General features: G+C 39.5%; 1 protein-coding gene across 1 annotated transcript; it reads left to right on the forward strand.

Annotated features, from left to right (window-relative positions):
• The first annotated feature begins 11,980 nt into the window (after positions 1-11,980).
• On the forward strand, positions 11,981-13,551 carry LOC132011699 (tubulin alpha-1A chain-like). Its single transcript, XM_059390711.1, has one exon. The coding sequence runs from the start codon at positions 11,996-11,998 to the stop codon at positions 13,349-13,351; it is 1,356 nt and encodes a 451-aa protein (XP_059246694.1). The 5' UTR covers positions 11,981-11,995; the 3' UTR covers positions 13,352-13,551.
• The last annotated feature ends 11,893 nt before the right edge of the window (positions 13,552-25,444 follow it).

Consider the following 25,444-nt stretch of genomic DNA (forward strand, 5'->3'; position numbering starts at 1 on the left):
TTTTTTTGTATGATTAATTGATCTGATTTCCTGAACCTGATTATCTGTTTCCCGACTACTTTCACCTGTATAACCAAGTACACTTGTTGGGGAACATCATCGAAAAGTGGTGGCTGCCAGTTGACCCGTGAGCTGGACCAGGCACTCCGAGGCTCCTCACCCCCTCCCCTATTCTTGAAATGTAGGTTCCCCTTGCCTCTCCCACTATCGGAGGCTGCTTCAAGGACATAATCTAAACTTGAGCCAATTTTGAGATAGTGAGATGATGTTGAGAACACCTGCATGTTACACATGATTGAACATGTTACACATGATCGAGTTAAGGCCTCTTTATAAACTTTCAAGATTTGGTGGGCAGGCATAGCGACCCATTTATCTTGGTACTGCTCAAGACAAGCCTGGTACATAAACTCCCTTTGCCTATTGAAAATTGCCCCCTACCAACTGGATTGCTTAACAAATGGCATTATTTTTTTTCCAAAATTTCTAAAATGAAACTTGTGTACTTCCTCTAAGAACTGCCTTTCCTTTTGTAACCCTCCAAACTGTAAGACTTTTTCTGTTGTTTCTGTGCTTAAGAACTTGGCAACAGCCATAAGCTAACTTATTTTCTCATTACTTATGTTAACAGATGATATAATGAGATTGCTAGTTTGTTTGCATAACCCAAGATGTTAGTTAAAGGGTGTCAAAAAGGAGGTAAGAGTGTACACGTTCACAAAGATGAAAATGTATGTGTATAACATGTGACCTTGGTAAAGTACAGTTCTCTTTTCTTTAATCTGAAGTATCTTCTTTTAATTATGTAAAGATGCACTGCAAAGTTTTTGTACACAGGAGATACTGGAGTGTCAGTTGTAGCCTAAGCATATCTGACAAAGTTTCTCTTATGGAAAATAAAAATTATAAAGGAGAGAATATAAGATGTAATACCTGTTCACTCTGATAATATAGTTAGAGGAAACCATTAAATGCAGAGAGAATAGTAGAGCACATGGAAAAGTTAGGTGTCTTCAGTAATCATTTTGGAGGTTGTAGGAGCATTGGTTTTGTGGATCTGAGAGTACAGTGTGTGATGTAAGAGAGCAGATGTGTAATTATGGGATATTCTAACCCATCATCTCCTGTATCCTTGAGAACCCGTATTCCCTATATAGAAGAAAGGAGATAACGGGTAAAATGAAATAAATTAGGTAAAAATTCTGCAGTCATGAATTTGAAAGAGAGGTATTAGTATGGGTATTTTCATTTAACCTCCTCTTTCTGCTAAAGAGGTCTAGAAAAAACGACTAATCTGTTAGCACTGCTAGCACCTAGACTATGGTCTTGAAGTATCATTTCCTGTTAAGAGAAACCAGGGTTTGCCAGAGGAATGGATGATTCTGGGGCAGGATAAGAAATATAGAAGATGAGTTTGGAATGTCTTATCATGTCAGAAAGCAAGGAAAGCTATCAAAGTTACCAAAAACTAACAGGATTGTGTTTCTAAGCACTTGATGAAACTCCAAAGGCAGATGAAAGAATTGACACAATAATAAAGGAAATAGCTGTAATAGAAATACTCAAGAATGTAAGTCACCAGTAAATCCAAGAAAAATGTCACCTCTGGAGCATCATAGAGAACAAATTCTTAGTGTGGTGCATAAACAAATTCTAGAACACTGAAAAGAAATAAAATAAAATAGAATGGAAAAAGAAAAATGAAAGGTAGTCAACTGAACCAACATATTGCCCTGCTTTTTCTACATAGGCAGAACCACTAGGTAACCACTAGCAAATGAGGGGCAGCTTTTCTGTATAGAAGTAGCTACCCAGCTAATATATGACAGAATAGTAGATTTAGAATGTCACCATTTTGCACTCCCCAATGAATAAATGCATGTAGTCATTAAACATCAGGGGCTAATAATAATCAGAGAAAGAGAGGTGAAGAGACATCATGAGCCTCCTAATGCAAAAACATGTTGCCATCTAGGAAATTTTCTTGCCAAAAAAGAAAGAATTTGAATAGGATCAAGTCTCAGAAAATTCTGAGGACGGAATAAAATGACAAATTACATTCTAGGAATGTAATCACCAATATCCAGTCTATGGGAAACTTCAACAAATGACTCAATTTCTTCAAACTGCAAAAGGAAAAAGGGAGAAGGGGGAAACCTGAAGATTAAAAGATATCAAAGACATTGATTTTTAAGAAGCAAAGCTAAGCAATTGCATATAAGGACGAATATTCAGGAGTTAAAACTATGAAAAAAAGCAAGGAAGAGGGGTGCCTGGGTGGCTCAGTGGGTTAAAGCCTCTGCCTTCCGCTCAAGTCATGATCCCAGGGTTCTGGGATCGAGCCCCACGTCGAGCTCTCTGCTCTGCAGGGAGCCTGCTTTCCTTCCTCTCTCTCTCTCTCTCTGTGCCTCTCTGCCTACTTGTGATCTCTGTCTATCAAATAAATTAAAAAAAAAAGGCAAGGAAGAGGTGACTATTAAAGTCTGGATGGTCTTTACTTTTAGGGCACAGAGTGGCTAACAAAGTGATTGGCAAAGGTCCATTTTTTAATTTCGAATGATTGCATCATATCTGTTTTATAATCATGTATTAAACTGTATTTTATGTGAGTTTTCTGTTCCTGTTTTACAACAAAATAATGGAAAAAAGAGATACATGTAACCAACAAATTGTTGGTATCCTTTGCCAGAGGAAAGGTCTAGAAAACACTTTTTAAAAGCGATAGTCAACAAAATAGAAAAATGAGCAGAAGATTTGAAGAAGCACTTCACTGAGAGAAAATCCAAATACTCAATAGCAAGACAAGTGCTGAAGGGAAATACAAGTTAAAACTTCAATTAGATACTGCTACATGCCCTCAGAATATAACTTAAATGTTGGCAATATGCAGGAAATCTGAAGTTGCTGGTGGGATGTAAAATACAACTATTTTGGAAAACAGTTTGGAATTATCAGAGAAACGCAAAGACATATCCAGTGAAGGCTGTTAAATGTTTAACAGCTAGCTCTTTAGAAGGAAAGCCCTGATTTGCAGTATTTGTTGATTTCTGTGGTGTAAAAACTAGCAAGTAATGATTCTTTAAAAAATATATGCATATATATATAAATAAAGGCAATTTTATATAATTTAATTTTTAATAAGAGGTGTTTTAATTTCCTTATAAAATTCCTGATGTTTTATTTTTTGGTTCTGAGGGGTCAGCATGAGCCAGGTCTAGCACATACACTTCCATGGCCACACACAGAAATTCCATACACCCTTAGATAAATGTGTTTATAGGTACACCTACAGAACCAGTCACAATCTTGTTTGTAATAGTTCAAAACTGGAAATAATCTATTATCCAATAATAAAAAAATTAGATAACTTTGGTATGTTCATATAATGAAATTTATTACACAGCAATGAAAACAAACTGGAGCTGCATGTAGCAATATGGATGCACGTTTAAGAAAATGTTGAGGGAAAATTAAACAAAAGAATACATCCATACAACTCCATTAATATAAAGTTTAAAAACAGAAAATGCTATAGTGTTTAGACACAGGCATATAGGAAATGAAACTGTAAAGCAAACCAAGAAAATGTCATAAAATGAAGGTTCTATCTTTGGGCAGAAAAACAGAGTTGTACCCGAGGGTACATGTATTTCTGGAGTGCAGAAATACTGCTTCTTGAAGTGGTGGTAGTTTCTTAGACCTTCATTTTGCTAAACCTGTATTCTAAATATTCTTCTGCATGAGTATTGCATTTAAAATTTTTTTAAAAGTTAAAGTTAGTAGACAGTTTTCTCTAAGCATAACTTTTAGGTGCAGCAAAGTTAATATCTGAAAGATATGGATGTGATTGTCAAATTCTGACTTTGGTTTTCAGTTGGCATGGTATTAAGTTACCTCCCCTCTCACTCATTCCTGCTTCCAGATGGAAGCCTTCAATAGGAAAAAGGGGTTATCCTTCTCCTGCCCCCTCTACCCCAGCTCACCGCTTTTCCTGGCTGCCTGTGTTTTTCCCTTACTAGTAGCCTCAGAGAGAAGCTAAGCCTGAGATAGGCTGGACAGTCAAAGTCATCTCTTATGAGCTCTGCAGAGCCTTCTCTGGTCCCTCAACCTGAGCAGGTACATCTATATTCCAGGTGGTCCTGAAATTCTTTCCTTAGAACCTGGTCACCCAGCCACCTCCTAAGGTCACCCCAGATAGGACCAAGAAAACCTTATGTTAGCTCTCCCCTGCATGGTCCACATCTGGTGTGTGGTGGATGCTGTCAGTTTTTCTGCCCTGACTAGTCAAGGACAGCACACCCGCTCAACCTGGCTAGCCTGCTGGCTCCACTACCAAGACAGAAAGTCAGTTCTTTCCCTCTCTGGATTTCCTTTGGTAGAAAGGAGTCAAGCCCCATCCATGGGTTCATTTTAGTTTTGTGAAGAATGAGTCAAGTCCCAGTTTGTCGGGGACCGCCTCCGACCGGGAAAGTCCCTGCCATTACAAGATGGCGCTTGGCTCACTGCCAGCAAAATATGCTGCAAGTAAATAATGAACTTTCTGGTGAAGCCCGCCTAAAGGAGGACATAATCATTGGCTGTTTCAAATTTAATCAGCATAGTAACAGGACTCTCATTGGCTCTCCCCATTGCTTGGCCCCTTATTGGTCATCCTGCTGCATATAAGCTAAGGAAGTTGATGAAATAAATGGAGAATGAAGCATTAACACCGAACCAGGCTTCTTGTCGTCCTTGCGGGTTGAGGGTGATACCAGTTCTGGATCTCCCAACTAAATGGCGTACTGATCAAATCTCCAACAGATTTCTTGGGAGCCACCATTGTTGGGCTCCCAACAATGTGTTAGTGCCTTCTAACAAAAGGAAAGGGACAGAATTTGGCAGAACACCAGCTGTCACCAAAAGCATACTCTTACCAAGATTCACACTAATGTAATCACAAGAGTCCCTAAATGTGGATGAGAGAGTGTCAGAATGATTGACATGAAAAGACTTGAGCAGACATTGCTGCTTTGAAGATTGGAGATGTCACAGGCAAGGAATGAAAGCAGCCTCTAAAATCTGGCAAAGGCAATAAAATGGATTATCTTCTAGAGCCTTCCAAAAGGAACACAGTGTTGTTGACACCTTGATTTTAACCCAGTGAGACCCATTTCAGACTTTTGACCTTCAGAACTACCAGACAAATATATGTTGTTCTAAGCCACTAAGTTTGTGGTAATTTGTTATAGCAGCAATAGAAAACTAGTATAAAGGAAGAATGGAGACAAAACCAGGAGATTTCAACAGAACATCAATGCCAAGGGCAAATAAGTATGTGGATTTTGGAAGTATGTTGCTTACTTACTTCCTTTGGGACTTTAGAAAAGTTACTTAAGAGCTCTGTGCCTGAGGTTCCTCATCTGTGAAATAAGCTACTAACAATACTGTTTAGAACAGTGCTTTGTATATAAGTTCTTAATAGCTTTATCTGTTAACATTATTAGTACAGGATGATATGGGAGCAGGTAGAAATACCCCCTTACCTGGACTGTAACTGGACCTGAAAAGCATCAAAGGAAGATTAAGACTCCCTAGTTATCCCCCAAACTCTGCATGTCCCAACTCAGATCTCATTCTCAATCCTCTATGCCTTTGGTAGAGCACTTGGTCCATTAAGAAGATCCTCCATATCATTCTGAACATTCCCATCACCTTCCTGCTCTAACATAAATCTGCCCCCACTGCTAGTCACTATTTTCCCAATAGCCTCCTTAACTATGGGTAAGGAGAATTTGAGTTTTGGGGATATATCTAGTTTGGGATTCATAGGATATAATAATGAAAATCCCTGTACCCTGATGTGTAGTTAAGTTGCTGCTTGCTCTGTTGGACTAGGAATTACTTCTTCTCTTGTACATGGTTTACTCACCCAGTATAGGGGCCTATGGATCATATATCATATCATGATATGAAATTAGTCTGCAACTCCCACCACAGAGGTAAATGGGCAGTGGAAGAAAAATAAGATTTGGAACAAATGGGACCCAAAATTTTATGGAAAACTCTTTCAATTATTAGACATGTAAATTGCAAATAACAGATTGGGTTCTCATCAAAGCTCAGTTAAAATGAAAGATATCTCTTGTTTAATATACTAGGTAATACAGCATATGTAGCTGTAAATTCATTAGGCATTTATTTCTTTTTTTGATATGTAGAAATAAATGAAGACCCAACCAAATGAGAATAGGCAAAGTCTATTTATTCAGAACTTGCTATAACAAGTCAGCCATCATCACTTGCATTTTGGCAGAGACTCAAAGGCAAGCAGAGGAGTGGAAAAGCTTTCTGGTGGATAAAAGGGAAAGTTTCAAGTGTGCCCTAATTGGAGACTATTGGCATTAAAAAAAAGCTAGAGGTGGGCTAACTACAAGTGCTGTGTCTTAATATGATTGGTTAGGGGTGATATTTGGTTTTTGTCTGGTTAGTCCTACCTTGGAAGCAAAAATTAAGGAAGCTGTAAGGTTTTACTCAAATTCTGGTCATTTGGAACCCGTTGGTATAGAGGTTATTTTTGGCTTCCCAGACCAGTTGTTGGAAATAATGGTCTGACTTCCTACAGGTCTGACTTTCGGATAGTAGGCTCGCTTTCTGGGCTACTTACTGTAGATAAAGTTTTGGTTTCCTGTCCTGGTTGCTGCAGATTGGATCAGAGTTCTATTTCTATATATCATCTGGTCATTGTCTATTCATTTCAACTTTCATTTGAAATTGAAAGTTCATTTGAGTATCTGTGAAGGAAAATCAGTTTCCAAAGAACTAAGGAGCAAGGGCAAAAATGGTTGGACTTAGAGGCATCTGGTAGGTAAAAAGAAAAATGGTATGGGAGAGCTTGGTAAGCAGAGCCATAAAGTGTTGAGATAATCCATGAAAGGGTTAGTCTTGACAAATAGAGGAAGGTTCTTTCTGTGTAGCAGGAGAAAAAGAAAATGAGAGAGTAAATATACAAGGAGACAATAGTCAGATGATATATAGAAATAGAACTTTGACACCCCCTTCCCCCCAATCTGCAACAAACTGCCTAAGAAATTAATTCCCTTATCTGCAATAAATGGCCCAGGAAGTCAGCCTGCTGTTAAGTCAGACTTCTAAGAAGTCAGATTGCTATCACTAGTAACAATCCAGGAAGTTAAACAATAACTTCTGGAACAATCAGGTCAAAGTGGCCAGAACTTGATTAATAACTGACAACTTCCCTAAATTTTGTCCTTGTTTCCAACTTAGGACCACCAAAGAAAGACAGTATGCATCCCTAACCAATCACATTGATAGCCCACCTGTAGTTTCCCCAGGCCAATAACCTCCAAACAGGGCATGCCTGAAACCTTTCTTTTTTCTTCTTTCTTCTTTCTTTCTTTCTTTCTTTCTTTCTTTCTTTCTCCCTTCCTTCCTTCCTTCCTTTCTCTTTCTTTCTTTCTTTCTTTCTTCTTTCCTTCTTCTCCTTCCTCCTCCTCTTCTTCTTTTTTTCAACTAAAAAGCATTCCCACTGCTCTCCCCACCTTTGAGTTTCTGCCAAAATATGAGTGATGGTAGCTGACACCCTTGCTATCACAAACTCTGAACAAGTAGCCTTTGCTTTTCTCACTTGGCTGTTGTTTATTTCCTTCAGGAGAAGGAGCAGATAAAGACAGAGACTTAGTGATACAGAGGAAATGAGAGTCTCAAGATGACCAAGAACATAACACAAAAGGAGATAGTTTTACCCTTGGAGCCAAGAGTGTGGAGCTGGACACAGCTTGAGAAGATGGAGAAGGTTCAGGGGGGATGATGTAGAGAACAGAGTAGGGAATTAATAATATGAAAGGGATATGGTAGGGTAATTTTTTGAGCAGCCAGATGGTGGGACTACACGTATCCTGTAAACTGAAATGTATAAATTTAGAGTCAAACTTGGAAGGTGACAGGGGCCAGGCAGGAAGCATAAGCAAACAAACTTGGCTAAGGACCACAGGGAATAGTGGAGTCTGTCTCCAGCTACAGAACATGCCGCACATGAAAGGGGGAGCAGCTATTCAGCTCCCACTGATTGGACCTGTGTGCTTCTGAAGGTGTAATGGTCCCAGATGCTCAATTTTAAAGAGAAACTAGAAATATAGAATTTTATAGAATTTTTTCAGTTTGTTTAAATGTTGGCAAATAATGTGATTTAAAAAAATAAGATCAATGATCCAGCAATTGCACTACTGGGTATTTACCTCAGAGATACAGATAAAGTCAAACAAGGGCCATAGGCACCCCAATGTTCATAGCAGCAATGTCCACAATAGCCAAACTGTGGAAGGAGCCAAGATGCGCTCCAACAGACAAATGGATAAAGAAGATATGGTCTATATATACAATGGAATATTACTCAGCCATCAGAAAGGATGAGTATACAATATTTACCTCAACATGGATGGAACTGGAGGAGATTATGTTAAGTGAAATAAGTCAAACAGAGAAAGACAGTTATTGTATGGTTTCACTTATTTGTGGAACATAAGGAATAGCATGGAAGATATTAGGAGAAGGAAGGGAAAAATGAAAGGGGATAAATCAGAGGTCAAGACAAACCATGAGAGACTATGGACTCTAGGAATCAAACTGAGGGTTTTAGAGGGGAGGGGGTAAAGGATGGACAAGCCTGGTGATGGGTATTAAAGAGGGAATATATAATATGGAGCACTGGGTATTATATGCAAACAATGTATCATTGAACACTACATCAAAAACTAATGATGTACCTGGGGCTAATAATACATTATATGTTAATTTAAAAATTTAATAAAAAACCTAATGATGCACTGCATGATGACTAACATAACATAATAAAAATTATCAAAAAATAAAATAAAATAAAAATAAGATATAAAACATTCTATCAGTTTTGTTGTTGTACATTCATTTGCTTGAGGCTTCAGAGAATGAACTGAAGGATACACTGATGCCTGTTGTTGTTAATTCATCCTCTAATACTCTGAGCCTTTTTCTTACTGCTCTCCTCACTCCTCTAGTCACACTGACTACTCTATTTTAAATTGCAGCATCTCCAATAGCATTCCCTGGCACTCTTCTCTTACTCCCTATTTATCACCTTATCACCTATCCCCATGCATTTTTATTACCATTTTAGGTACTGCCTATTTTGCTTACTGTCCTTGCCCACAGGAATTCAATACTTGAAAGCAGGTAGTTTTTTCTGCTCTATTTCCAGGGTATAAAACAGTGCCTGGAATATAGTTTGCACTTAAATATTTCAATTGTTGATTAACTGGCTTTACACTTAGGCATTTTTAGCTACAAATTCAGGATTGCTTTTCCTTTTAAGTGATTTACGTTTTCCCTTGCCTTGGGTGTTTTTACTCATAGACAAGATTGTTTCTTGAGAATAAGTATCCAATAGTAACATAATCAAATTATTCTATTAATGTGAGAAATTGACTTTGATATTTATCACATTTGCCTTAGCAGTGGATATTAGAAGTTGTGGAGTGAGGGTGGACAAGAAGGGAAAAGACTGGAGATGGTGACTTATACATCCATTAATAGTTGACTAGATGGCTCAACATAACTCCTCCTTGGAAGATAACTAGAAAAACCATGTTAAATATAAAAATTAACTTCTTAGAACCATCAAAGATCTACCAACCTAGTGAAGAATTACAGAGGCAAAGTTCTGCAAAAAGATGCAACTCTAAAAAATGAGCCCAGTGATTAGGGGACTTCAACTGCTAATGCATTAGAGACAGAATTACCAGATAAAACACAACCAAATTTGAATTTCAGATAACAGCAAACATTTTTAGGATAAGTATATCCCAAATATTGCATGAGATATACTTGAACTAAGAAAAAGTATTTATTAGTTATTTAAAAGTTGTATTTACTGGATGTTCTTCAATATAAGAATGGACAAAAACTCTTCCCAACTCTCCCTTGAATATCCATGGAGCCATCATAAATATTAAATGACGTTCTTTCTAAGAATTGACCAGTGCCAGGCATCATATTCAGTGCTGGGAGAAGAGATATCAGTAAGATGCTCTCTTGGCTCTCAGGGGGGAATTTTCCTTCCTTGGGGTCTCTTGAATTTGTCACTTGCTTTTCCAGCGTTTTCCTATAACCTAGGGACTAAGGAGAGGGCTCTTTAGTTGGCCTCCTCCTTCCTACAGTCCTGCACAGCCCTTCCAGATCAGCCTTCCTGAACCTCAACCCACTGTCTGCTTTTCCAGAACCCCTCAAAAAAATTTGTTTTTCAGACTCCTCGTATCCAATAAATGGGTACTCAGCACTTGCTCTATGCCAGACACTCTTTTCAGTGGTAGAGATCCAGCAGGGCCCTACTGTAGCTGGAGGTTGGGAAAGACTTAATGAATAAGTATGCCATCTGGCTCACGATAAAAGTTCCATGGGAGGAATCTTCTATATTCAAGTGGTGACAACTCTTGAGTATTACCTGAGTCCTGTGATCCTAAAAAACAGGGAAGGTTAAGAAATCCCTCCACCCTTTGTATTCCAAAAAATCCACTTACTGAAAAGGACCACCTTTTACCATATAGCAGAGGTGAGACCTGTAGATACCTCTCTTACTTTCCTGTGACAAGGCCAGACGAGGATCCTCAAAATTCCCTTTCCTGCTTCATAAATGATTAGCTGAACTGCTTGTCCCCATGGATCAATTGGAACAGCATCTTTGTTAACCAAACTTTGGTTAAACTTCTCTTCTTCCTCCATGATCCTGAACTTTGGTCCATCCTTACCCTGAGTCAGCAAGGCCCCCCCATCCCCCATGCCCAAGAATAGGCTGGCCTCAGGGTCAAACATTCTCTGTTCTACTATCCAATTATAATAAGCCATGATTATACTATCCCATACCTGGTTCATTCTAGCTTTATTTTTAACTACCTATAAAATAAAAATTCTTTTTGCCTTACCCTGGAAATGGATGTAGATCCCATGGTCATGGTGCTCTCCCTATTGAAATAGTCTTCCCCCCGCAACTATTGTCATAACCCTTTTGAACAGAAGTCTCTCCTTACTAAGTCCAGATTTGCTTTATATTTGATATTAGGCAGTGAAGGTCTCTCTTTAGAGCAACATTTGAGCAGAAGCCTAAAGGAAGTTAGGGAAGGGAGCATATTGATTCTGCAGTCAAATGCTCTACCCCTGAGCTATACCCCCTAGAATACTGATTCTGGTGGGAAGAAACATTCCACGTAGGGGAACAACAAATGCAAGACACAAGGAGCAATCATGCTTATCATATCCAAGTGGCAAGTGAGAAGGCCAGTGGGCTGGATTACCATAAGGATGAAAACCATAGAATCTTAGGATGAAGAGATACTGGGAATATGATTATACTGGGCCTATGAACCATCGGAACCTGGATTTTATTTTCAATGGGATGGGTAGCCATTGGAGGGTTTCTGGACAGAGACAACTTGATTTTAATGAAGTCACTTGACAAATGTATGGCTAAAGCTAGAAATGGGAAAACAGGTTTTTACAATACTCCAGGCAAGAAAGGATGGTGGCCTAACCAAGGGGCAGAAGTGGTGCACATCATGAGAAATGCTGAGATTCTGGATTTGTTTTTGAGACAGAGCAGTTTGCTGATGGATTAAATGGGAGTGGCAGAGCAGGGCAGTGAGAGAGAGGATTCCAGAATGAATCTCAGGTTTTTGACTTAAGTAACTGTATTTATGGAGTTATAGCTAACTGACCTGAGAGAACTAGAGGAGAAAAAAACTATGGAAGGATCAAGAGTTATTTTTTGGGTACGGAAATTTAAAGCATCAATTAGGTATTGTCTTAGCTTGGCAGAGCCCAAGGCCTATTGGAGCCAGTAGTTTCTTTAGGAGGTACAGGGGCCAGCAATAAGAAAAGGGAACAGGAATGAAGAAAGGCCAATCTAAAGGTTTGATATTGCTCTCCTCTTCCTCTCCGCCATCTGCTCGGCAGACGCAAAGCAGCAACCATGCGTAAGTGTATCTCCATCCACGTTGGCCAGGCTGGTGTCCAGATTGGCAATGCCTGCTGGGAGCTCTATTGCCTGGAGCATGGCATTCAGCCCGATGGCCAGATGCCAAGTGACAAGACCATCGGGGGAGGAGACGACTCCTTCAACACCTTCTTCAGTGAGACTGGTGCTGGCAAGCATGTGCCCCGGGCCATGTTTGTAGACCTGGGACCCACAGTCATTGATGAAGTTTGCACTGGCACCTACTGCCAGCTCTTCCACCCTGAGCAGCTCATCACAGGCAAGGAAGATGCTGCCAACAACTACGTCCGAGGGCACTACACCATTGGCAAAGAGATCATTGACCTTGTCTTGGACCGAATTCAGAAGCTGGCTGACCAGTGCACAGGTCTTCAGGGCTTCTTGGTTTTCCACAGCTTTGGAGGGGGAACTGGTTCCGGGTTCACCTCCCTGCTGATGGAACGTCTCTCTGTCGATTATGGCAAGAAGTCCAAGCTGGAGTTCTCCATCTACCCAGCCCCTCAGGTTTCCACAGCTGTAGTTGAGCCCTACAACTCCATCCTCACTACCCACACCACCCTGGAGCACTCTGATTGTGCCTTCATGGTAGACAATGAGGCCATCTATGACATCTGTTGTAGAAACCTTGATATTGAACGCCCAACCTACACTAATCTAAATAGGTTGATAGGCCAGATTGTGTCCTCCATCACCGCTTCCCTCAGATTTGATGGAGCCCTGAACGTTGATCTGACAGAATTCCAGACCAACCTGGTGCCCTATCCCCGTATCCACTTCCCTCTGGCCACCTATGCCCCTGTCATCTCTGCTGAGAAAGCCTACCATGAACAGCTTTCTGTAGCAGAGATCACCAACGCGTGCTTTGAGCCAGCCAACCAGATGGTGAAATGTGACCCTCGCCATGGTAAATACATGGCTTGCTGCCTGTTGTACCGTGGCGATGTGGTTCCCAAAGATGTCAATGCTGCCATTGCCACCATCAAGACCAAGCATACCATCCAGTTTGTGGACTGGTGCCCCACTGGCTTCAAAGTGGGCATTAATTACCAGCCTCCCACTGTGGTGCCCGGTGGAGACCTGGCCAAAGTCCAGCGAGCTGTGTGCATGCTGAGCAACACCACAGCCATCGCTGAGGCCTGGGCTCGCCTGGACCACAAGTTTGACCTGATGTATGCCAAGCGTGCCTTTGTTCACTGGTATGTGGGGGAAGGCATGGAGGAAGGAGAGTTTTCTGAGGCCCGTGAGGACATGGCTGCTCTTGAGAAGGATTATGAGGAGGTTGGTGTGGATTATGTTGAAGGAGAGGGTGAAGAAGAAGGAGAGGAATACTAAAGTTAAAAATGTCACAAAGGTGCTGCTTTTACAGGGAAGCTTATTCTGTTTTGAATATTGAAAAGTGCTCTGATCAGTTAATTTGTATGTAGCAGTGTAGACTCTCATATACAATTACTGACCTATGCTTTAAAACACAATGCTTTGTTACAGACCCAAGCTGTCCATTTCTCTGATGGGTTTGAATAAAGTATTCCCTGTCTTAAATGGAAAAAAAAAAAAGTTTGATATTAAGGTTGCTGCCATGTGCAATGAAAACTCAAATCCTCAAAAGTACCTGAGAAAATATACAAAATGCCTCCAGGATTGTCTGTCTGAAGGGCAGGGGGCAGGAGCCCTTATTCACTAGCTCCCCACCATTGCTGATCAATAGTTTCTCCAGGCTTGTTAACATCATTAACCTTTTAGTTGCCTATGCTCTGAACAGATCCAGCTGTCTGTTCTGGGGCATTGGAGGAAATCCCAGGGGGAAGAAAAGGAAAATTCTTTTTTTTATTAATTATTTTTATTAACATATAATGTATTATTTGCCCCAAGGGTACAGGCTGTGAATCATGGGCTTACGCACTTCACAGCACTCACCATATCACATATCCTCCCCAATGTCCATAATCCAACCACCCTCTCCACACCCCACCTCTTCCCAGCAACCCTCAGTTTGTTTTGTGAGATTAAGAGTCTCTTATGCTTTGTCTCCTTCCCAATCCCATCCTATTTCATTTCTTCCTTCCCTACTCCCAAACCCCCCACTCTGCCTCTCAACTTCCTCATTCAGGGAAATCATATGATAATTGCCTTTCTGATTGATTTATTTACTCAGCATAATACCCTCTAGTTCCATCCACGTCATCGCAAATGGCAAGATTTAATTTCTTTTGATGGCTGCATAGTATTCCATTGTATATATATACCACATCTTCTTTACCTATTCATCTGTTGATGGACATATAGAGTCTTTCCATAGTTTGGCTATTGTGGACATTGCTGCTCTAAACATTCGGGTGCACGTGCCCCTTCGGATCACTACATTTGTATCTTTAGGGTAAATACCCAGTAGTGCGATCACTGGGTCATAGGGTAGTTCTGTTTTCAACTTTTTGAGGAACCTCCATGCTGTTTTCCAGAGTGGCTGCACCAGCTTGCATTCCCACCAACAGTGTAGGAGGGTTCTCCTTTCTCCACATCCTCTCCAATATCTGTTGTTTCCTGACTTCTTAGTTTTAGCCATTCTGGCTGGTGTGAGGTGGTATCTCACTGTGGTTTTGATTTATATTTCCCTGATGCTGTGTGATGTTGAGCACTTTTTCATGAGTCTGTTGGCCATCTGGATGTCTTCTTTGCAGAAATGTCTGTTCATATCCTCTGCCCATTTCTTGATTGGATTATTTATTCTTTGGGTGTTGAGTTTGATCAGTTCTTTATAGATTATGGATACTAGCCTTTTATCTGATGTATCGTTTGAGAATATCTTCTCCCATTCTGTCAGTTATCTTTTGGTTTTGTTGACTGTTTCCTTTGCTGTGCAAAAGCTTTTGATCTTGATGAAGTCCCAATAGTTCATTTTTGCCCTTGTTTCCCTTGCCTTCTTCCCTTGGAAGAAGATGCTGTGGCTGAGGTTGAAGAGGTTGCTGCCTGTGTTCTCCTCAAGAATTTTGATGAATTTCTGTCTCACATTGAGGCCTTTCATCCATTTTGAGTCTATTTTTGTGTGTGGTGTAAGGAAATGGTTCAGTTTCATTTTTTTGCATGTGGCTGTCCAATTTTCCTAATACCATTTGTTGGGGAGACTGTCTTTTCTATTGGACATTCTTTCCTGCTTTGTTGAAGATTAGTTGATCATAGAGTTGAAGGCCTATTTCTGGGCTGTCTCTTCTGTTCCATTGATCTATGTGTCTGCTTTTGTGCCAGTACCATACTGTCTTGATGATGACAGCTTTGTAATAGAGCTTGAAGTCTGGAATTGTGTTCTACCAATTTTGACTTTCTTTTTCAACATTCCTCTGGCTATTTGGGGTCTTTTCTGGTTCCAAAGAAATTTTGAGATTATTTCTTCCATTTCTTTGAAAAAAATGGATGGTGTTTTGATAGGCATTGCATTAAATGTGTAGATTGCTTTAGGTAGCAGAGACATTTTTACAATATTTGTTCTTCTAATCCATGATAATGGAATGCTTTTCCATTTCTTTGTGACTTCCTCAATTTCTTGCATGAGTACTTTATAGTTTTCTGAGTATAGATTCATTGCCTCTTTGGTTAGGTTTATTCCTAGGTATCTTATGATTTTGGGTGCAATTGTAAATGGGATTGACTCCTTGATTTCTCTTTCTTCTGTCTTGTTGTTGGTATATAGAAATGCAACTGATTTCTTTGCATTGATTTTATATCCTGACACTTCACTGAATTCCTGTATAAGTTCTAAAAGTTTTGGAGTGGAGTCTTTTGGGTTTTCCACATAAAGTATCATATCATCTGCAAAGAATGAGTTTGACTTCTTTACCTATTTGGATGCCTTTAATTTCTTTTTGTCGTCTGATTGCTGAGGCTAGGACTTCTAGTACTATGTTGAATAGCAGTGGTGATAATGGACATCCCTGCTGTGTTCCTGATCTTAGTGGAAAAACTCAGTTTTTCCCCATTGAGAATGATGTTTGCTGTGGGTTTTTCATAGATGGCTTTGATGATATTAAGGAATATCCCTCCATCCTACACTTTGAAGAGTTTTGATAAAGAAAGAATGCTATATTTTGTCAAATGCTTTTTTGGCTTCTATTGAGAATATGATATGGTTTTTGTTCTTTCTTTTATTAATGTATTATATCACATCAATTGATTTGTGGATGTTGAACCAATCTTGCAGCCCAGGGATAAATCCCACTTGACTGTGGTGAATAATCCTTTTAATGTACTTTTGGGTCCTATTGGCTAGCATTTTGGTGAGAATTTTTGCATCTGTGTTCATCCAGGATATTGGTCTATAATTCTATTTTTTGATGGGGTCTTTGTCTGGTTTTGGGATCAAGATAATGCTGGCCTCATAAAATGAGTTTGGAAGTTTTCTTTCCTTTTCTATTTTTTTGGAACAGTTTCAGGAGAGTAGGTGTTAGTTCTTCTTTAAATGTTTGGTAGAATTCCCATGGGAAACTGTCTGGCCCTGGGCTCTTATTTGTTGGGAGATTTTTGATGACTGCTTCAATCTCCTTACTGGTTATGGGTCTGTTCAGGTTTTCTATTTCTTCCTGGTTCGGTTTTGGTAATTTATATATCTCTAGGAATGCATCCATTTCTTCCAGACTGTCAAATTTGCTGGCATATAGTTGCTCATAATATGTTCTTATAATTGTTTGTATTTCTTTGGTGTTGGTTGTGATCTCTCCTCTTTCATTCATGATTTTATTTATTTGGGTCCTTTCTCTTTTTGTTTTGATAAGTCTGGCCAGTGGTTTATTAATCTTATTAATTTTTTCAAAGAACCAGCTCCTAGTTTCATTGATTTGTTCCACTCTTCTTTTGGTTTCTATTTCATTGATTTCTGTTCTGATTTTCATTAGTTCTCTTCTCCAACTGGCTTTAGACTTTCTTTGCTGTTCCTTCTCCAGCTGTTTTAGGTGTAGGCTTAGGTTGTGTATTTGAGACCTTTCTTGTTTCTTGAGAAAGGCTTATATCTCTATATACTTTCCTCTCAGGACTACCTTTGCTGTGAACAGTTGTTTTTTCATTATCATTTGTTTCCATGAATTTTTTCAATTCTTCTTTAATTTTCTGGTTGACCCATTCATTCTTTGAAGGATAATGCTCTTTAGCCTACATGTATTTGAGTTCTTTCCAACTATTCTCTTGTGATTGAGTTCAAGCTTGAGAGCATTGTGGTCTGAAAATATGCAGGAAATGATCCCAATCTTTTGGTACCACTTGAGACCTGATTTGTGACCCAGGATGTGATCTATTCTGGAGAATGTTCCGTGTGCACTAGAGAAAAATGTGTATTCTGTTGCTTTGAGATGGAATGTTCTGAATATATCTGTGATGTCCATCTGGTCCAGTGTAACTGTCCCTCAGAACAATGTATTACTTAAAATATAACCCATGGGAAATTTTACTAGTTACCAAGTATGTTTAGATATAGCCTTAAGAAAAACACATACTGGCAACAGGCCTCTGGAGGAGAGGACGATATACGGCCTAGAACCTGAGCAGCTGGGGATGCCCAGCTCGTTCAGGGTGGAACGCCACCTGCTTCATTTTTCCGTTATCTGTCCCCTCCTCCCCAGAGCAACTGTAGCTAATTAGATAAGTCCTTTGAATGTGTTTGCTCAACTATAAACTTTATACTACTTGACCACACATATTTTGTCTTCCTTCTTGTTTATCTACATGGCATATGATTAATGTTTAGCCTTCTTCAGCTCTTCTGTTGATTACTGTCTACACCTAACAAAAATGGGACTGAGGAGTTGTTTGGGGCAACAGTCTTTTCTACTTTTGTTCCCTGTTCCCTTTCTCTTGCAGCTGAGTTGTTTGTGCCTCATTCTTCTTCCATGTGCCTTCAGGAAGTGGCAGGCTAGTTTGTCATTTAAGGCCTTTATTTCCTTGTTGATTGTTGATCTTTTGCTTGGATTATCTATCCACTTCAGTGAGGGGATGTTAAAGTTCCCTACTATTATTGTTTTATTGTCAATGTGTTTCTTTGATTTTGTTATTAATTGGTTTATATAGCTGGCTGCTCCCATGTTAGAGGCAATGTTACTTAAAATTGTTAGATCTTCTTGTTGAACAGACCCTTTGAGTATGTTATAGCATCCTTCTTCGTCTCTTATTGTAGTCTTTGCTTAAAATATAATTTATCTGATATAAGGATTGCCACCCCAGCTTTCTTTTGATGTCCATTAGCATGGTAAATTGTTTTCCACACCCTCACTTTAAATCTGGAGGTGTCTTTAGGTCTAAAATGAGTTTCTTGTAGACAGTGTATTGATGGTTTTTTGTTTTTTTATCCATTCTGATACCTGTATCTTTTGATTGGGGCATTTAGTCCATTTACATTCAGAGTAACTATAGAAAGATATGAATTTAGTGCCATTGAATTGCCTTTAAGGTGACTGCTTCTGTATATTGTCTCTATTCCTTTCTGATGTACTACTTTTAGGCTATCTCTTTGCTTAGAGGACCCCTTTCAATATTTCCTGTAAGGCTGGTTTGGTGTTTTCAAATTCTTTAAATTTTTGTTTGTCCTGGAAGATTCTTATCTCTCCTTCTATTTTTAATGATAGCTTAGCTGGATATAATATACTTGGCTGTGTATTTTTCTCAATCAGTGCTCTGAATATTTCATGCCAGTACTTTCTGGCCTACCAGGTCTCTATGGATAAGTCTGCTGCCAATCTAATATTTCTACCATTGTATGTTACAGACTTCTTGTCCCGAACTTCTTTCAGGATTTTCTCTTTGTCAATAAGACTAGTAAGTTTTACCATTAAATGATGGGGTGTGGACCTATTCTTATTGATTTTGAGGGGGGTTCTCTGTGCCTCCTGGATTTTAATTCTTGTTCCCTTCTTGTATCAGGGTTATAATTTGCTCCAATATACCTTCTGCCCCCCTCTCTCTTTCTTCTTCCTCTGGAATCCCAATTATTCTACTATTATTTCATCTTATGGTATCACTTATCTTTCAAATTCTCCCCATGGTCCAGTAGTTGTTTATCTCTCTTTTGCTCAGCTTCTTTATTCCATCATTTGGTCTTCTATATCACTAATTCTCTCTTCTGCCTCATATATCCTAGCAGTAATAGCCTGCATTCTTAATTGTATCTCCTTAATACCTTTTTTGATTTCAGCTAGATTAGATTTTAGTTCTTTTATTCCTCCAGAAAGGGCTTTTATTTCTCCACACAGTGTTTCTCTAATATCCTCCATGCTTTTTTTGAGTCCAGATAGCATCTTGAGAATCATCATTCTGAACTCTAGACCTGACATATTACCAATGTCTGTATTGATTAGGTCCCTAGCTGTCGGTACTGCCTATTGTCGTTTTTTTGTTTTGTTTTGTTTTGTTTTTGTGGTGAGTTTTACAGCCTTGTCATTTTATCCAGATAGAATATATGAAGGAGAGAATAAAATACTAAAAGGGTGGCAAAAACCCCAGATAAATGTATGCTTACCAAGTCAGAGGAGACCCCAAACTGGGGGGAGAAGAAAGGGGATAAGAATAAATTTTAAAAATATATGTATGTATATGTATTAGATTGGTGAATAGAATAGAGCCACCCACTTGATTCTGGGTGTGTTTTGATCTCTTAGGAGAAACTACCTCCCAAAATTTTATAGAAAGAAAACATATATATACAAAAATAAGGGTAAACACCATAAAGGGATGGAATATAACTGTAAAGATGAAAGTTTAAAAAAAATTCTAAAAAAGGGATCAATAAGATAAGTTGGTTGGAAAAAGAAAGAAGAAAAAAAGGGGGGAGAGAATGTGCTCAGGCTGGAGACTAGAACAAAGCGCTGTGTTAGATTTAGGGTATATTTTGATGTATTAGAAGAAACTGTATCCCAAAATTTTTTAGAAAACAGAAAACCTTATATATATTCAAAAAATAAGGTTAAATGCAATGAAGGATAAAATATGACTATAATAATGAAGGTTTAAAAATATTTTAGGTAGTATTGTGAAGATAAACTAGTTAAAAACATTAGAAGAGGAAAGAGGAAAAGTTAAAAAAATAGAATAAGAAAAAAAAATTGAAAAAATTTAGTTTAACTTTGCAAGACTAAAGGATCATGGGGAGAAAGCCATGAATTGCAGGCATTGTTTTCCCCTAGCTCTGGAGTTCCACTGTTCTCCTGATCAGTGAACTTGGTCCTGACTGGATGTTTTTGCTTCTGGGGCAGGGGCCTGTTGTAATGATTCTCAAATGTCTTTGCCCAAGGCGGAATTGTACCGCCCTTGCCAGGGGTCAGGCTAAGAAATCTGCTCAAGATCACTCTTGGGAGTTTTTGTTCCCTGAATGCTTTCCACAGAGCTTTGGAGGATGGGATTGAAAATGGCAGCCTTCCAATCTCCAACCCAGAGTTGCCGAGGGCTCGGGGCCCTATTCCTCATTGTGCCCTCAGAGAAAAGGGGTCAATCACTCCAGTCTCCCCGGTCTCAAGCCGCACTCTGGGCTCACCCACCCTGTGACTGAGCATTTCTGTCTCTGGCTCACAGCCCTGTTTGGAGTCTCCAAACCCAGCAGATTCCTGCCTCCAGAGGAGGAAGGTGTGTCTCTCTGGATCTGCCACTTATGGAGTCCCTGCTCAAAAAGTAGGGGCCCGACTGTGCTGCAGATCATGGTTTAAGGTAACCCCAAGCTGAGAGCTCACTCCTCCGCTCTGCCTCCATAGTCAGCTTCCCCGCTCTGATATCTGGGAACTCTGCCACACTCAGACACCCCCAGTCTTTCTGTGACCCCGAGGGTCCTGAGTCCATACTGTCCCTGCATGGCTCCACCCCTGCTTAGCTCCTAGAGTGATATCCTTCAGTGGAGCAGACATTTAAAAGTTCTGATTTTGTGCTCCACTACTCTGTCATTTGCTGGAAGCTGGCCCCTCCCCCCCGGTCTCTCTTCCTGTGGCTTTGGATTCACTTTTCCACATGTCCTACCTTTCAGAAAGTGGTTGATTTTCTGTTCCTAGAATTGCTGCTCTTCTTCTCTTCGATCTCCTGTTGAGTTTGTAGGTGTTCAGAATGGTTTGACAACTATCTAGCTGAACTCCTGTGACCTGATGTCATTTCCGTCTGCTACTCTCCACCATCACGCTGAGACCCAGAGAAGCTATTGAAAGGAAGGAAAGATGCAAATTGAATTCATTTTCCTTGTGACTTTTTTGGATGCAACCTCCAAACCCAACATCAGTAGCTGCTGCTGGGATTTTGTTCCCTCACTTTCTGGTTGGCAATGGTTGTAAGAGGAACCATGCTTCCAGCCTCACTAGAACATCAGCAGTTGAGGCTGCAGGAGCAGTAGCATCACCCCAAAATGAAAATTCTTGATTAATGTTCTCTGCTAAGTGAGTCAAAGCCAGAAAAAAACTGTTTAACCCGGCCACTTGGATAAAAAACATGGGGAGGAGACTACAAAGCAGGACGTGGTGCTAGAGATATATAACTTTAGAAGTCATCAATGTGTATATAATGTCCTTTTGAGTGGAAAATTGACTAAATAGAAGGAAATTTTCCCTATCACAATTCAAATCAAACCATCTAAGCAGACATCCACTCTACCTACTGGTTAGCTTGATTCTGACATAGTAGCCACTAGCATAGTCCCCTCCTAGCTGAGGTTATCCTGTATTGGATAGTGAAATGGCAAATCGCTCCTCCAAAAACAAGATAAAAGACTGCAATAATGACCCTAATTCAAATGGAAATTTGAGAGGCATAAATATAAGATCCCTTACAGAGATGCTAGTGTGCTTGTACCTGTAAAATAGTCATTCTTACAATAGGTATGTGCTTGCTTCTATCTCCCACTCAGACCAAAGGTGGTTGTCTCCTGAAGAATGATCTCTTGGGAGTACAGCAACCAGAAGAAACAGTTAGGAAATGATTGATTCACAGCACTTTTAAATTAGCTTCCTGCACCTCTAAGTAGTAAAATGAAGAGCTTAGACTAGACAATTTCTAAGGTCCTGCTTTCCTCACAGATTTCCATTGTTTTCCATTTTGGACTTAATACATTGACTGATTGAGTTCTTCAGACTCAGTGACACAATCAAAAATTCTTATGATCAGGGGCACCTGGGTAGCTCAGTGGATTAAAGCCTCTGCCTTCGGCTCAGGTCATGATCTCAGGGTCCTGGGATCGAGCCCTGCATCGGGCTCTCTGCTCAGCAGGGAGCCTGCTTCCTCCTCTCTCTCTGCTTGCCTCTCTGCCTACTTGTGATCTCTGTCAAATAAATAAATAAAATCTTAAAAAAATAAATTAAAAAAAAAGTTCTTATGATCAAACAGCATAGAGCAGGAGGAAAGAGTGATGACTCATCCTTGGTTGCTTTGGTTCTAAAGACCTGTAGTAGGTAGAGAGTTAATTGAGAGTCTCATGTCTGGACTTCAATATCTGAAGTAAAATATTGGCCTTTGATTTTTTTTTCTAGAGGTAAAATAGTATCATTGATTTAAAAAACATTTTAAAGTTTCCAATATGTTATTATTTGCTGAACACCAGATTGATTGTGTGATATTCCTGGACAGAACATTTACAATCTAAAACTCAACAAGAAGCTAATCCTGAAGAAAGTATTGGAAATACTTAAGAGAAATAAAAATGACCATTTCTTGGGAGAATATCACGTTATTTAGACATTCATTTTAAGATTGTGAAAGAACATTTCCTGACACTTGTCAGGACACTTGTGTCAGAACAGAAGTCTTTCCTTTCATCCCCTTTGCTCCTTCCACCATAATCCTTAGTTACTGGGGATTGGGGGGGGGGGATTCTTTTATTTTTTAATTTTTTAATTTTTAATTTTTTATAAACATATAATATATTTTTATCCCCAGGGGTACAGGTCTGTGAATCGCCAGGTTTACACACTTCACAGCACTCACCAAAGGGGAGGGAGGATTCTTAAAGGAAAAGAAATTAAGTATTTTAAACAAAGGAATGTAATGCAGGAGTTGGGCTGAATGAGCAGAGAAAATGAACAGGGTTTCATGGTTTCCAGAAGGTTCCAGAGGTTCATAACAATAGAAAGACACTGCCTCTTCTTGAAGCAAAGAGATTTCAAGGTACCTGATGAAAGCTGCATCACAGTGAGCCTTACCAGCAAGAGTTGGAGTCTCAACGGAGACACATCCATGTCTGATAGGCAGCCTAAGGAAGACAAAAGTATCCCTTCTCCATTCTCCTACCAGTGTCCTCCATAGGCCAAATCTCACCCAAAGCCAGCTGACCTAGGGGAATGGAAAACACAGACTGCAGAGGCTGGCCCCTGTGATTCAAAGCAGGCAGTGGAAGGGTATGGGATTGCCCTGAGTGCAAACTGGACAGGCATGATACAGAATAACACTGTCAAAGCTGATAGATCCTAACAATAGAGAGGTTTGGTAGCCTTCTGGATGTTTGTACAAGTAGATGGATCTGTATCATGGATCTGTAGGACTGGCTTCATGGGCACATGATCTCTATGGTTGCGCAGGCCCCATGAATTATGTAGCCTGTCCTGTGCATTAATAATCTACAGCTGCAGTTGTGGAATATAGAGAGAATGTGGCTGTGATGTTATCTTTCAGGTTAGAGACGCAAAGGACATTCAAGAAGCAGTGATGCTGAAGTTGACTTTGAAGGCTGAACAGTAGTGTCAGTGAGAATCCAGGGGCAAAGGGAGAGGGTTAATAGAAAAAGGGAAGGGAATAGAAGAGAAGGGACCCCCCGACTCTAGCAGAGGGCCAACTTTATGTAGATTGAGATGCAACCCAATAGATATGGGTAAATATTCTGCTCCATCTTCTGAACTCTGAAGTGTAGGAGATCTACTACTAGGAAGATTGAGTATTTTTGGTAAACAGCTCTGCCTGCCCTTTCCAGAAATTACCAAGCCCACTAGGATTATGATAATCATGTCACAGAAGAGAGCAGAAGATCCACAAAAACTTGTATGAACACACCTAATTTCCTCAGGTTTTCCATGAAAGCAGTTTGGTATGAAGAACTTGAAATCTGTAACAAAGATGAGAATTTCCTTATTGAATACACTCAGTGTATTCATTTTTCAATTTCCTATGCTACTAAACTCTTCCCATTCTTCTTTTATGCATTGCTAAACAGTTATGGGTCATAAAAGTTTTAAATTCTTGGGTCTATAGCTATATTTATCTCATCTGTTTTTATTCAGACCAAAGAAGCTGGACTCTTGAATTTTTATCTTTTATTTTACTAAGATCTTAGTAACAATATTTATCTTATAAATAGTAAAAGTCAAAATTATAAAGAGTTTCTCTTTTGATATGTTGAGGTTTTTATTTAACATATCTACGTAATATTTACAATCTGCTAGGCATTGTTCTAAGTGCCTTACAAATATTTGCACACAAACTTAAGTTCTCCATTTGTTAAAGCCCTTTGTTGAAGTGTTCTTTAACAAAAAGACAGGTTAACAAGAGAAAAACAGTTTAATGCATACAGGGTACATCATGCAGGAGAAACCTCAACAAAGAGTTAACATCAAGTGGTGGCTTAGAACTTTGGCCTATAAAGTGCTATCATCTTCAACAGTGAACACTAAATTTATTTAGAAGTGGTACCACAAAGGAAAACTATTTTAGGCTTCCTAGAGTGACAAACTGCAGGAAGATCGATATATAGGAAGAATCTAATGGAGTAAGGTTAATTTGCAGATTGCTGTAGTTTCTATCTCTATGCTGTAGATTCTATCTCTATGCTGATAGAAGTCTAGAGTCATCTCCAGTAAAGCAAAATTTATATCCTGCCTTTAAGCAGAAAGGGTGGGGAAGTTGAGAGAGTTTTTCCTGTATTTGTTGCTTCCTAATTGTTGTCAGCTCAAAACAATGTTTATGTCAAAAAGTCATATTTTGGGGTGACATATTCCTTCCAGAGACACTATTATTATTTCATTTTCAGATGAGAAAACTGAGGCACAAAGTGCCTCTTTGTGAATGAACATGTAGCCTGAAACCCCTTAAATAGCTTTTTCTATTCTGTAATTCTTAAACTGGTTTCCCTTTACTGAGTTTTTCACAAGCAGAAAGAAACAAGAGAAGTTTCTAGATCCTCTACACCTCCCTTACCTAAGTTCTAGTTATAGAAGATCCTAAGAATACTCCTTTTAAACTGCTTAACCAACCTACTAGGCTACTCTGGGCATCATACCATCTTTTTTTTTTTTTTTAACGATCACAAGTAGGCAGAGAGGCAGGCAGAGAGAGAGGAGGAAGCAGGTTCCCTGCTGAGGAGAGAGCCTGACGCTGGACTCGATCCCAGGACCCTGAGATCATGACCTGAGCCGAAGGCAGAGGTCTTAACCCACTGAGCCACCCAGGTGACCCCAATCATACCATCTTTTAATGTCCACACCCATTGTGTTAAAAAATCAC

This window comes from Mustela nigripes, chromosome 2, assembly GCF_022355385.1.
Source record: "Mustela nigripes isolate SB6536 chromosome 2, MUSNIG.SB6536, whole genome shotgun sequence".
NCBI classification, from domain to species: Eukaryota; Metazoa; Chordata; class Mammalia; order Carnivora; family Mustelidae; genus Mustela; species Mustela nigripes.

Excerpts from the sequence above, each read along its gene's own strand:
- LOC132011699 (XM_059390711.1), top strand. The coding sequence starts at position 11,996 with ATGCGTAAGTGTATCTCCATCCACGTTGGCCAGGCTGGTGTCCAGATT.